This window comes from Lemur catta, chromosome 6 (genome assembly GCF_020740605.2).
Source record: "Lemur catta isolate mLemCat1 chromosome 6, mLemCat1.pri, whole genome shotgun sequence".
Taxonomy (NCBI): domain Eukaryota; kingdom Metazoa; phylum Chordata; class Mammalia; order Primates; family Lemuridae; genus Lemur; species Lemur catta.
This window is the reverse complement of record NC_059133.1, coordinates 84,792,445-84,807,631: the sequence shown is the minus strand read 5'-3', so window position 1 is coordinate 84,807,631 and position 15,187 is coordinate 84,792,445. Positions and strand designations below refer to the sequence as shown.

General features: G+C 37.6%; 1 protein-coding gene across 1 annotated transcript in view; it reads right to left on the bottom strand.

Annotated features, from left to right (window-relative positions):
* Positions 1–15,187, bottom strand: part of SLC15A5 (solute carrier family 15 member 5) — an 86,935-nt gene that overhangs the window by 34,285 nt on the left and 37,463 nt on the right. The window contains exon 6 of the mRNA XM_045555259.1: positions 509–697. Coding sequence (XP_045411215.1) covers positions 509–697 — 189 coding nt within the window. The remainder of the gene's footprint in view (positions 1–508; positions 698–15,187) is intronic.

Below are 15,187 nucleotides of genomic sequence, written 5' to 3'. Positions count from 1 at the left end.
ATTTAAAGACATTGAGTTATCTGGAAAATTGGTGGAAATTTTCATTTCATTTGCATGTTTATACACTCTCAGAGCACATTAAATGTCATTTTTGGAGGGAGTCTATGTGTGAGTTTATCTGTGAGTGATCGGAAGGGAGATGGGAAGAGGAAAAAGAGAAGAGGAGAGATTTCATCTGAGCTTGTTGGAGTTATCTTCTAGGTTTAAGCAGTTTTTTCCCCCTTCTCTCATGTATCTGACCAAATAGTTATTGCCTTTCACCAGGTTAGTAAATCTTTTATTCCATCTACATCCAAGTAGAATTAATTATTGTTCTGCACGTGGTAGAGGAATGAAGAGAAATGAAACATTTTCAAAAATGAGAGTAATGAATAGGCTTGCTGGAAGCATTGGGGAAATCTCCACGTGGTGACTAGGTCACCTACTACTTTAATTGTTCTTGTTGAGTCGATGTGTTCTGTCTAAAGAATGTATGTTCTAACATAGTTTAAAAAAACAAGTTACTCACAGGCTGGGTTGACCAGTGTTTCAGCCACTCCAAGTAAAACGTACTGAAGAACCAGGTAGAAACAGGGCATGGAGGAAACAGTGAGAACTTTGCCTAAAAGAAGCTGCTCCACTGGAGGGAAGTGTTTTCTGTGTATTTCAAAGAAGCCGGCTACCATCACGGAAAATGCAGCAGAAAGATTTCCAGTAACTGAAGAAAAAGAATGCAAAAGAAAAAAAAAATTAAAGAAAGAGCTAGAAATTAGTGTAATAGGCCATAGCATTTCTTACACATTGACATTAGGGGACGTTTCCTCAACATTTTTTTGCCCTTGGAGTATCCAGACACTGGTTGACTGTGTTGTATGGGCCACTCAGTGCTGGTGTTCTGGCCTCAGAAAGGGCTGAACTGACTCCAAGGAGGCCTGATTTACTGGTTATATGACCTCAAGCCAGTAGCTTAAGCACATTATCATTTTCCTCAGCTCTAAATTGGGCTTAATGCTTACTTTGTAAGGTGGTTGTAAGACAACTAGTATCCATGGGGGGTTGGCTCCAGGACCCACCGAGGACCCCAGAACATGGGATGCCCAAGTCCCTGATATAAAATGACATAGTATTTGCATGTAACCCGTGCACATCCTCCCGTGTACTTCAAGTCATCTCTAAATTACTTATAATTCCTAATACAACATAAATGCTATGTAAATAGTTGTTATACTGTATTGTTTAGGGAATAATGACAAGATAAAAAAATGTTTGTACATGTTCAGTACAGAAACAACCAGCCATTTCTTTCTCTGAATATTTTTGATGTGAGGTTGGTTGAATCTGCAGATGTGGAACCCTAAGATTTAGCAGCAATTATTGAATACAAAGAAGTGGTTTTGAACTTTTATCCTCAGAAAAGATATATAATTCTAGATAACTTTTTTTTTAGATATATATGAATCAAAAATGATTTGGGGAAAGTTTAAAATAAAATTATCTCTTCATATAATTTTAATTATTATTTTAAAAATGGTTCTGACATAACCTTAAGGCATTATCAGTCCTTGGTTTTCTGTCATTTCTCTAATCATATCAGAAAAAGTAAAGCAGCTATTAGAGAATTAAAGACTAGAAACTTTTGTTTAGTGAAATATTTTTTAAAGAGGTGTATTAGCTAGGTGTAAATAAGAGTATAAATGCAAATAATTATTCAGATAGTGGTCAAACTCTTCCTTTTACTTTTAAGGAATTATCTAGGACATTTTTGAGTCAGGATTTTGTTACAGAGTCTATATCTACTGTAACCATTCCATTTCTCAATTTATCATTTATATTACTGGACTTAATCCTATTGTTAGAGCAGAGGCAAACTTTAGCTTGATGGAATTTACTTGAAATTTAGAGATAGTCACATTTTGCTAACTTGCATAAAATTTTAGATAAGGCAAAGCTTTCAATTCAGGAAAATCAATCTAATGTTTAAATAGCTTACTGTTTGTTTTGGTTGATAGAGAAACTGGTACATAAATTTTTTGATTATATCTCAGCATTTAAATGTATTCATAAAGACTGCTCTTTACTGGGTCCCCAAGAAATGGAAGATGTACAAAATGAGGCAACCTGAATAACTGTTCAAAAATTTCAGGAAATTTTTTTATTTATTACTATTTTAAAGTAAGTTCTATAAAGGCCTGTTCAGAGTGAAGTAGAGATTTTGGTTCTGCAAACAGCTCATATAAAAAAATATGAATTTCACATGTCTGCTTTCAAGATCAAATTTATCACATCATCACATTTATCTAAATTACTTGGCACATTATAAACTCATCAGAAAGAGTGCTAATATGTCAATTCAATTTAATATTTACTCTGTTCCCGCTGTATGCAAGGCAGTATGCTAGGCCCAGCAGGGGATCGAAGATTAAAAAGGTCTGTTCTCAGTCACTGCACACTCGTATTCTATTGGGGAATATAAGAAGAATTTATTGCTAGTTGGAGAGAGGAAAGGCAGCATTTATGCTTTAAAGAAAGGAGGGTTTCAGTAAGAAAAGATGAAGGCAGCACAGATGGCATGAGCAAAGGCACAGAGTTGTGAAAACATCAGACAAATTTTTAGGATGGCTAGAAGCTCAAGGTATTTGGGAATCAAGGGAAAAGATAGATTGGGGTCAGATCATAAGGGGCATTTAATACACTCTTGAGGGAATTTGGAAATTACTCTGAAGATAATAGAATCATTGAAGATTTTAGGTACACAAGTGAAATGATTAGAACCGTCATTTAGGATGATTACTCTAAATGTCATATATTGGTTGGTAGAATGGGAAAGATATTGGAGGTAGGAAGATAGGAAGTTATAAAAACAATACCTGTAAAGTATAATGGGGTTTTAAGTTACACTCAGGGCTTCCACTTCAGGGAAATATAAGGAAGGTGGAAACATAAGATGCTATAGAGTCCACTGATAAAACCGTAACAACAGAAGCAAAGAGCAAGGATGAAGCACGTGCCAATGATGAATATGAGTCCAGTTGACCAATAAAATTGTAGTGACAATAATGTAAATAAGACCCATAGTAGATATGGAGAATATAAATTTAATTTTGAGTTGAGGTGGAGGTACAGAGGGTCATCTAAAGAAAAGTGGTAAGAAAACAATTGAAAATGTGAGTCATAGCTCAGGAAATTGGTTGAATGAAGAGAGAAAGAATAATGAGCCACCTGCTTAGAGTTGGAGTTTGGGTTAGGTGAAATTGAAGGAGAATTGAAGACGGAGAGCAGAGAATGTCTAGGCCATGTCTTTAAGCATGTTTGTATTTAGGACAAGAAAAAGAAGTAAAATCACTGAAAAGTCAGAAAGATGGTGTCTAAGGAAAAGTTTCAAGGAAGAGCAGAACTTTTGATATTTTCCTCTAATTCTCCTTCACTCTTCAAATCTTCTCCAAATGTGGAGTCCTCTCTCTTCCTGCTACCCCTCCAAATGCACCACTAAATTCTGCAGATACTATCTCCAAAATATAGTTGACCCTTCAACAACATGGGTCTGAACTGCACAGGTCCTATTATGCTTGGATTTTCTTCCATCTTTGTCACCCCTGAGACAGCAAGACCAAGCCCTCCTCTTCCTCTTCTCCCTCAGCCTACTCAACATGAAGATGATGATGAGAATGAAGACCTTTGTGATGATCCACCCCCACTTAATGAATAATATTTTTTCTTATGATTTTCTTAATAACATTTTCTGTTCTATACCTTACTTTATTGTAAGAATATAGTATTTAATACATATAACCTACAAATTATGTGTTAATCATCTATTTGTTATCAGAAAGGCTTCTGGTCAACATTAGGCTATTAGTAGTTAAGTTTTTGAAGAGTCAAAAGTTACACACAATTTTTTGACTGCGTGGGGGGCAGGTTGTCTGTCCCCCTAACCCCTGCATTGTTCAAGAGTCAATTGTATATTATAAATCAATTTGCTTCTTTCCGTAGCCACTACCATCATTCTAAGCCAAGCCATTCTCATTTTTAACCCAGACTATGTGTAACAGCATGTTAAATGGTCTTCCTGTTCCCACTGTTGTCCACCTCTAATCTATTAAGCACCCAGAAGTCAGAGTGAGCTTATGTAAATGCAAATTGAATGTTACCCTTCAGCTTAAATTCCTTCTATGGGTTTTCATACAGTTAAGGGCAAATTCTTAACATGGCCTGTATAATCTTCCCTGTGCTTGTTACTTCACTGTAATTGCTTGCTACTTTCCTCTCTCTGTCCATGTTTCAGCCACATTGATCTTTGTCTTTCTTGAACATCTTAACTCTTTCGCACCTTAGGGACTTCAATTTGCTCTTCCCTCTGTCCAAAGCATTGCTCCCTACTCTACCTGCCTAATGCCTATGTGTCCTTCGGTATGCAATTCATAATCTAAATTAGATCCTGCCTGATATTCTCCCCATAATATTCATTTTTTTTACCATACTTAACCAAAATTTGAAATAAAATATTTTTAGTGTATTTATTTGTACCATGTATGTTTCAATTACTTGATTGGAAACTTCATAAAAACTGGAACCAAAATTGTTTTATTTACCACTCTTACTGCCCAGAAAAGTGCCCAGGTTCACAGTAAGCAACACATATGTACAGACACACACACACAAATATGCACATATGAATAAATGAATAAATGAAGGTAGAATTTAATATTTTAAGAGACAGAAGATAATGAACCATTTGACAAGTCAACTGTATTGTTGAATAGATTGTCAATTATCTTTTACAGTTAACAGGACTCCCATTATGGGATCAGAAAGAAAGGGGTTTAAGTATGAGTCAGTGGTGAGTATGTGTATGTAGCTTCATCTAATCTTCTAAGAAGTTTGGTGTGTAGGAAAAGAGAGAGTGAAACAAGTTGCTTAAGAAGTTAGCAGGATCACAGGAAGCTGTTTTATAAGATGTGAAAGGTTTGGTCATGTTAGTATGCAGAGGAGGGGAGCCAATGGGGATGGGAAACATGAAAGATATAAGAGCAAGAAATAAATAATAGAGAAATATCCTGAAGTAGGTAAGAGAAGGGAAAGATTTGAGGGCACGAGTTTAATCATAACAAGAGAGGAAAAAAGTCATCCTTTAGAGGAAAAGAAATGTACAGAATTTTTAGAATACAGAGAATATTGGGAAATAGAAAAATGAATTTGAGGATACACACAAACACACACACACACACACACACACACACACACACACATATATATATACCATATGACCTTGATTTTGCAACTTAACAGAGGCTAGTCACTTCTTGAGAGCTAGTGGATGGGGAGGAAATTGAGGGGAGAGAGAAACAGTTTCAACAACCACTGTTGATAAGTTTAGCTAGAGAATAGAGTCTATTGTAAAATTAGGCCTGGTGGCTGTGATTTGCAGTGTATTTTATTGAATCCCCCTCTTTTTTTTTTTTCTGAAAGTGTAATAGCTGAACAATCCCAGACAATGAATGCATAGTTTAATACTTTTCCTATTATGCTTTGCTTTTGACATTATAGTAAACAATTAGAATGATATTGAATTATTCAATTTGTTTACTGAACGTACATGAATTTTAAAAATATTTGCACCAATAGAATAAAGTACTTCAAGATTGTTATTTTTTAATGCATAAAAAAGGACAAAAGAATCTTCAAACAATTGTATACTTAAATTTATGATTAATCAGGATTAGGATCTAGGAAATGGCTGTCTTCTGAATTGAATAGTCTCTACCTACAAGGCTGAGCATGACTCTAGCTAGTTATGTGGCTGTGGGCAAGTCACTTTGCCTTAAAAAGTCCCAGTTATCTTTTATACAAAATTTGGTATTAGGTAATGCATAAAGGTGAAAGTTCTTTACAAGTGGGAAAAAACTATGAAATTTAGAATAATTTTAAAATCCCACTATACAATAACAGTTGATTTTTATCTATATTCTAATTTGTAAGGTGGTATAGAGACTTCCAGTTAAGATTGTGGATTGACCGCACGATTTTATTTTTCTTCTTCCCATGCTTCCAGTTAAGTGACAGCAAAGAAATTTTAAAAAGGCAAAAATCCAGAGGAAAGGGAAACACTGGTAGAGAAGAAATTGAAAAAAATTCTTGAAAATTAGAAGAGAATAGGAAACTGATTTGGGGGGAAGAAAACGAAGAAGGAGCTAAAACATAAACTGACTGCAGAGGGACTGCAGACTGAAAAGGCATGACCTTACACACCCTGAAGAATCATTTAGAAGTTCATGACTTGGAGGCACCAGGTATTTCAGAAAGTGGAGATAAGTCTAAGAAAGAAAACTAGTTTTCAAACTGATTGAAAGTCTGCACACTGACCAGTGAGATTGTCAAGTCTCCACTTCTACCCCATGATGCTAGGTGAGTACCCATGTTCCATCCTTTCCTCTCACAAGAGACTGGAGATTACTCTGAAGAATTTAAATATTTGTGACTTTGGGGTCAGGGATGAAGGGTGAGGCCCAAAATAGAAAACAGGTAAAAATTGGGATTCTGAATGATGAGACACCCTTCCCTTCCCCAACACACACCTCCCTCTCAGCACTAGGGAATATACTTTAAAGCAGAAAATCAAAGGCATCTTCTCTTTAATAAGCTGAACAGCTCCATTAAAAGATCTCTCTATATAATATTTGGGGGGATGTCCAATAACATTGCTGGCTCCCTGCCAAATGATTTTACAGAGGAGCCCACATTTTGATAAGTCCCACATATACATATAGCCATACTAGCCTCAGTAATACTATGCTTTTATAGTCTATATAAATAGAAAGCCAAAGACCCCAGACATTTGAGAATAGCTTCCAGTATGACAAACAAGGAAACAAACGAAGAGGAAGTGGAGATAATCTGTAGTTAGTAGCCTCAGAGAGATGAGTGAAGCTATTGCATCTGCAAAATATAAATAAGCTGCTGTGAAAAGGGAACAATAAGACATCTTAGAAACCAAATATGATTGCTGAAATTCAAAAATTGGTAGAAAAGTTGGAGGATAAAGTCAAAGAAATCTTTAAGAAATTAGAGCAACAACCAAGAAAGGAAAAAAAAAAAATTAACACCACCAACAAAAATCAAATAAATAAACAATGCTATAGACATTTGAAGAGAAATAATTAAGAGACTTATTGGGTTGTTTTAGGAAGATCCAACATCTGACAATTAAAGTTCAAAAAGGAAATACAAAGAAAATGGAAGAGAAGAAATTATTTTTTTTAAATAAAATTTTTTTAATTGAAAGAATCCACCTTGGTCAACAGTAAAATGGTTGAAGAAGACCTTACCAAGGCACTGTAACATAAAATTTTAGAATATTATGGATACAGAGAAGAGCCTTCCATTTAGGAAAAGAGGTCGTAAGCACAGCAATGAGTATCAGAAGAGCACTGGACTTCTCAATAGTAATTTGACTTGCTTTACTTGATTTCCTTGTAGAATTTGAATTTGATGAGTGTCTTCTTAGACACTCCTTATTCTAACAAATATAAAGTAGTCTAGATTTTAAAAAATAAGGCATTTTTGTTTTTTGATTATCACCTCTGCTATGTAAACAGGCTTATATTTTATCTAAGAAAATTTATGACATTATAGGCAATAGTTTAGACTAGGGTCAGCAATTTTTATTTCTGTAACAGTCTGGTAATAGGATCAGGGAAGATGGCTGACTAGGGACACTGGCTATTAGATCATCTCAGAAAGAAGGAAAAGTTTTAGCTGAAAAGAAAAAACAAACTAACCTAATCATAGATCAGGTGTAATTCTGAGAGAAAAGTGCCAGAACCTACAAGAGATTTCATGGGAAGAAGTCGTGGAGCAGAATAAGAAGGAGCAAAATATTGGCAGAGATCAACCGCAGAGAGTCGTAGAGTCCAGCAAAAAGGGTAGGTGGAGCAGTCTGTTTCTCTCTCCCTCACATCTCTGGCAGTCAGCAGGCTCCCAAGCTGCTAAAGAGCCTTTCTACTCTCATGAGCCCAAAAGCTGCTGCTACCAGTGAGCTGGGAACTTCTTGAGGCCAAAGCACCAGGCTGCCAGCCCCCTTGGGGTGCTTCCTGCCACCATAGACCTGAATTGGGACGGCTGGCACCATATTACTTCTCCACCCACTGTGCTCCTTTGTTCTCCCCATGGGGCTTCAGCCCTTCAGTTTTCATCTTGCTCATTCCCGCACTAACATTTCCCAAATCCAGCCCAGACTGCAGGAGCCACGGGGGGCTGGTGGGTCCTGAGGAATCTGCGTGATCCCAGAGCCCAGACATTCAACGTGAACTGCTTTCTGGAGAGAGGGACAGCTCTCCTCCATCAGACTGTTTTCCTCTGCTTCCCCTCCACTGCCCATGGCTGCTGAGAGAGATGCTTGAGCTGGGGCTCTCGGAAGCTGTTGCTTCCCTTCTGTTGGGGCTTCCACAGACAGTGGGGCTCAAACCTTTCCTCTGAAAGCCCTGCAGAGAACTGAAGGATGCTCAGACTGTGAGCTCCCTGCTCACTGGCCCTCCCCAATGCTGCTTGCTTGGTTGCTCCATCAGAGCAGGGCACACCCAGAAGCAGCACTCCACAGGCAATTTGGGACCAGCCTGGTCCTCCCTGGAAAGATCAGGAATTCATCTTCAGGGACCTCAGTGACGGGCCTGCAAGCCAGATCCCATAACCCCCAGGACTTGATCATGTTGTGCAGAGACATGGAGGGGAGATTTGGGAAATAATTTTGGGAGGCAAGGGAGCCTGGGTGGGCAGAACTGAAAAGAGAATGCAATATGGGTCGCAGCCATGCACACTCTTGGAGCATCCCTCCCCCCACAGGAAAGCCACACTCTTGGCCCAGGGTTGGCAGGGTTGGATCCTGGACAGGGAAGCTCCCAGCCTACAGTGTCATTGCTGGGGAGCTCAGCTAATTTGAACTCCTGCCTACTGAGAGATACCTGAGGGAGTCCATGGAGCAGGGGACCAGAGAGAAAAGCAAGATCTGCTCCGACAGCCAGATTGTGGATCTCAGATAGCCCCTGCCTCCACAAACAGACTTGACTTTTTGGCTGGATGGGGCCACCTCAGTCCCTCCCTGGTGGCTTTCCCCAGAAGGCTGGGAGTGGACTTTTGACCCCCATTGACCCTACCTTACCAGTTTTTGTGGAGCCTGAGGGCAGGCTCACCCAATCCAGCTCCACCCAGCTTCACTGCCCCACCTGCCTCTGCTGTGGTGGAGAATAAGGATGCACATGGAAGTTCCAGGGCCCTTCTCACCACCTGGGTCAACAAGTGCTTCTCCTGAGAGGCTAGAGCTGGTCACACGTCCCAAAAACAATGCTGCAGCTTGTTTCTTCTGGGAAGTGCCACCCACTGAGGGGAAGGTCAATTTGCACAGCCCTTTATAGCATTTACTGACTCAATCACACAGGATATGGTTAATTATTGCCCACAAACTCCACATACTGTCATAGAGATTAAAATTATCATACCAATACAATCCACACTGTTAAGAAGACCACAGGACTATGGAAAGAGAAAGGATTTCAGAAACCTGCGTCCTCCCTCATCAAAGAGAGGTGGGGAGTCTACGCACACACATAGTTTACCACTACTACAGCCTACAAATAACTAGCAACTGAGAAAAACCACCACACTAAGGACATCTATAACCAAGGCATCCGTCCAGAATCAAGACCCCTATCAAAGCACCCACAAATAAAGCTAAATGTTCCCATGCAAAATATGCTACAGACACTCTCTTATGAGTGAGGGGGGAAGAAATAAAAAGCCATTATCTAAACAAAAGTAAATCCAAACATAACAAGTGACAGCAGCCCCATATGAGAAGGAATCAGTGAAAGAACTCTGAAAGTATGAAAAATCGGAGTGAAAGAACACCCCTAAAAGGAAACATCAGCTCTCTAGTCAAATGTAAATATTGAAGTGACAGGTAAAGAATTCCAAATATGGATTGTAAGGAAGCTTAATGAAATCCAAGAGAACATGGAAAACTAACTCAAAGAAACCAGAAAAATAATTCAGGAAATGAATGAAAAATTTGCTAAAGAGATCAATATATTTAAAATAAAACCAAATAGATCTTCCAGAAATGAAAAATTGATTTAAGGAAATATGAAACACAGTGGAAAGTTTTAAGACTAGACCAGGCAGAAGAAAGAATCTCAGAACTTGAGGACAACTCTTTTGAATTAACTGAGTCAAAAATAAAGAACAGAGAATCAAGAGAAATGAACAAAGCCTACAAGAAATATGGGATTATGTAAAATGGCCAAATATAAGAATCATAGGCATCCCTGAGGGTGAAGAAGAAAACCCACAAGGGCTGGAAAACCTATTTGAAGGAATAATTGGGGAAACTTACCTGGTCTTGCTAGAGATTTAGATATCCAGGTACAAGAAGCTCAACAAACACCTGGGAGATTCATTGCAAAGAGGGAATCACCAAGACACATAGTCATCAGACCGGCCAAAGTCACTATGAAGGAGGAACTCCTGCAGGCCCTGAGTCAAAAACATCAAGTAACTCACAAAGGAAAACCCATCAGGCTAACTTCAGGCTTCTCAACTGAGACCTTACAAGCTAGAAGGGATTGGGGTCCCATCTTCAGTCTTCTTAAACAGAACAACCTCCAGCCTAGAATTTTGTATCCTGCAAAACTAAATTTCACAGATGAAGGAGAAATAAACACTTTTCCATACAAACAAACACTGAGGGAATTTGTCAAGACCAGACCTACCCTGCAGGAAATACTCAGAACTGCATTATACATGGATTAGCACAATAGACATCCACCAGAGTAAAACCACCTAAAAGCTAAAGCTCAGAGCTCATATTAAACAATAGCATAAAGGGTAAAACAAAGCAGTAAGGTATTACTCAATAGGATGAATAGAACAGCATTCCACATATTAGTTCTATTGATCAATGTGAATCATTTGCATTTCCCACTCAAGAGACATAGTCTAGCTGAATGGAAAAAAAATATATGAGCCAAGTATCTGGTGTCTCCAGGAAACACATCTAACCCACAAGACCTCATACAGACTCAAGGTGAAGAGATGGAAATAATATATTCCATTCAAATGGAAACAAAAAGAAAGCAGGTATACCCATTCTCACATCAGATAAATTTGACTTTAAATCAACAATACTAAAGAAAGACAAAGATGGTCATTGTATACTGGTAAAAGGAGAAATTCAACAGAAGACATAACAACCCTAAATATTTATGCACCTAACACAGAACCACCCAGATTAATGAAGCAGACCCTATTAGATCTAAGCAAAGAGATAAACAGCAACATCGCAATTGCCAGGGACTTCAACACTGACAGAACTGGACAAATCATTCAAGCAGAAAATAAATAAAGAAATAGTGGACTTAAAGGATACTCTGGAACAAGTGGGCCTAACAGACATTTACAGAACATTTTACTCCCAAAACTATGGAATATACACTCTTCTCATGAGCACATGGAACATTCTCCAAGAATGATCATATTTTAGGCCACAAAACATGCCTTGACAAACTCAAAAAAATAGAAATCATACCAAGTATCTTCTCAGACCACAGTGGAATAAAACTAAAAGTCAACTCAAATACTCAATTCTACACAAAGCCATGGAAATTAAACAACCTGCTGCTGAACAATTATGGATCAACAATGAAATTAAGATGGAAATTAAAAGATTCCTTGAAATGAGTGACGAAGGGGACACAAGGTATCAAAAAATCTATAGTTTCAGTAAAGGCTGTTCTAAGGGGAAAATTCATAGCCTTAAATGCCTACATCAAAAAGATACAAAGATCACAAATTAATAATCTAATGACACATCTCAACTAGAAGTGGAAGAGCAAACCAAACCCAAAGCCAGGAAAAGAAGAGAAATCACTAAGGTCAAAGGAGAACTTAATGAAATTGAAAACAAGAAAATTATACAGAAGATCCATGAAACAAAAAGTTGGTTCATTGAAAAAATAAATAAAATCAGTAGACCTCTTGGTAGATTAACCAGGAATAGACAAGAAAGGACTCAAATAAGCTCAATCAGAAATAATAAAAGAGATATTACAATTGATACTACAGAAATACAAAACATCATCTGAGAATACTATGAAAATCTCTATGCATATAAACTTGAAAATGAAGAGGAAATGAACAAATTTCTGGAATCACACAACCTCCTAAGATTCAATCAAGAAGAAATGGAACTCTTGAAGTGAGCAATACTGAGCAATGAGATTGAAACAGCAATAAAAAATGTTCCAACAACAACGAAAAAAGCCCCGGACCAGGCCGGGTGCAGTGGCTCACGCCTGTAAAACTAGCCCTCTGGGAGACTGAGGCGGGTGGATCGCTCGAGGTCAGGAGTTTGAGACCAGCCTGAGCGAGACCCCATCTCTACTAAAAATAGAAATAAAAAAATTATCTGGACAACTAAAAAAATATATATAGAAAAAATTAGCCGGGCATGGTGGTGCGTGCCTGTAGTCCCAGCTACTCGGGAGGCTGAGGCAGTAGGATCACTTAAGCCCAGGAGTTTGAGGTTGCTGTGAGCTAGGCTGATGCCATAGCACTCACTCTAGCCCGGGCAACAAAGTGAGACTCTGTCAAAAAAAAAAAAAAAAAAAAAAAAAAAAAAAAAGCCCGGGACTAGATGGATTTACAGCTGAATTTTACAGGACATACATAAAAAGAGTTGGTACCCATTTTGCAGAAATTATTCCTTAGCATTAAGAAGGATGGCATCCTCCCCAACTCATACTATGAAGCTACTATCACCTTGAAAGCAAAGTCAGGAAAAGACACACACAAAAAAGAAATCTACAGACCAATATCCCTTATGAATATAGATGCAAAAATCCTGAATAAAATAGTAGCAAACTGAATTCAATAGCATATAAAAAAAATAATACACCATGACCAAGTGAACTTCACCCAGGGATGCAAGGATGGTTCAACATACAGAAATCAATAAATGTGATTCATCACATAAACAGAAACAAAACCAAAGATCATATAATCATCTCAATATATGCAAAAAAAGCATTCAACAAAATTCAGCACCCTTTCATGATAAAACCCTCAACAAACTAGGCATAGAAGGAACATATCTTAAAATTATAAAAGCCATATATAACAAACCCACAGCCAGCATAAACTGAATGGGGAAAAATTGACAGCATTCTCACTAAGAACTGGAAAAAGACAAGGATGTTTACTATCACCCCTTCTATTCAACATAGTACTGGAAGTCCTAGCCAGAGCAATGAGGCAAGAGAAAGAAATTAAGAGTATCCAAATCAGGAAAGAGAAGGTCAAACTGTCACTCTTTGCTGATGATATGATCTTATATCTAGAAAACCCCAAAGATTCTGCCATCAGGCTCCTGGAATTGATAAATAAATTAAGAAAAGTCTCAGCATACAAAATGAATGTACATAAATCAGTAGCATTCCTATACACCAGTAACAGTGAAGCTGAGAGTCAAATCAAGACTCAATACCATTCATAATTTCTACAAAGAAATAAAATACTTAAGAATATACCTAACTAAGGAGGTGAAAGATCTTTACAAGGAGAACTACAAAACATTGAGGAAAGAAATCCCAGAGGATACAAACTAGTGGAAAAACATATGCTCATGGATTGGTAGAATCAACATTGTTAAAATGTCCATACTACCAAAAGTGATCTATAGATTCAATGCAATCTCCATCAAAATACTAATGTCATGTTTCACAGATCTAGAAAAAAATAATTCTACCCTTTGTATGGAACTAGAAAAGAGCCTGAATAGCCAAAACAATCTTAAGCAAAAGGAACAAATTGGGAAGCATCACATTATCAGACTTCAAAACTATACTGTAAGGCTATAGTAACCAAAACTGCATGGTTTTGGCACAAAAATGGAGACATAAACCAATGGAATAGAACAGAAAACTCAAATATAAAACCATATGTAGCCAACTGATCTGTGACAAAGCAGACAACGATATCCACTGGGGAAAAGAAACCCTATTCAATAAATGTGCTAGAAAAATTGGATAGCCACATGCATAAGAATGAAATAAGATACATATCTCTCACCACTCATAAAAATTAATTCAAGATGGCTGGTCCAAAGGTAGTGAGTTATCTCACTTGATTGTTCACAGTTAGTTACAGATTGAACTCCTTGTTCTACTATTTTCCCCCCTCCTCACTACTGCACTTGACTAGTCTTAAAAAAAAAATTAATTCAAGATAGATAAAGGACTTAAATGTAAGACATGAAACCATAAAAATCCCAGAAGGAAGTATTGGAAAACCTCTTGTAGATGTCAGCCTATGCAAAGAATTTATGAGGAAGACGCCAATGGCAATCACAGCAACAAAAATAAATTAATGTGACTTGATTAAATTAAAAAGCTTTTGCACAACTAAGGAAATAATCAACAGAGCAAATAGCCTACAGAGTGAGTGACAATATTTGCAAGCTATATATCCAATAAAGGGCTGATAACCAGAATCTACAAAGAACTCAAGCAAATCAGTAAGAGAAAAACAAACAACCCCAATAAAAGGGGGGAAAAGACATGAACAGGTTTTCAAAAGAAGATAGACAAATAGCCAATAAACATGAGAAAATGCTCAATGTCACTAATTATCACAGAAATGCAAATTAAAAACCACAATGAGATATCAACTTACCCCAGTTAGAATGGTTTTTATTGAAAAGTCAAAAAACCATAGATATTGGCATGGATGCAGAGAGAAAGGAATGCTTATACACTGTTGGTGGGACTGCAAATTAGTACAACCTGTATGGAAAAAAGCATGGAGATTTCTCAAAGAACTAAAAGTAGACCTACCATTCGATCTAGCAATCCCACTACTGGGTATTTACCCAAAGGAAAAGAAGTCATTTTTTCAAAAACGACACCTGCACTAGAAATGTTTATTGCAGTACAATTCACAGTTGCAAAGATGTGGAATCAAGTGCCCATCAGTTCATGAATGGGTTAACAAAATGTGGTATGTGTGTACTATGGAATACTACTCAGCCATGTAGAAGGATGACTTAATGCCTTTTGCAACAATTTGGATGGAACTAGAGACCATCATCTTAAGTGAAGCATCTATATTTAAAGGATGGAAAAACAAACATCACGAGTACTCGCTATTAAACTGGAACTAACCTATG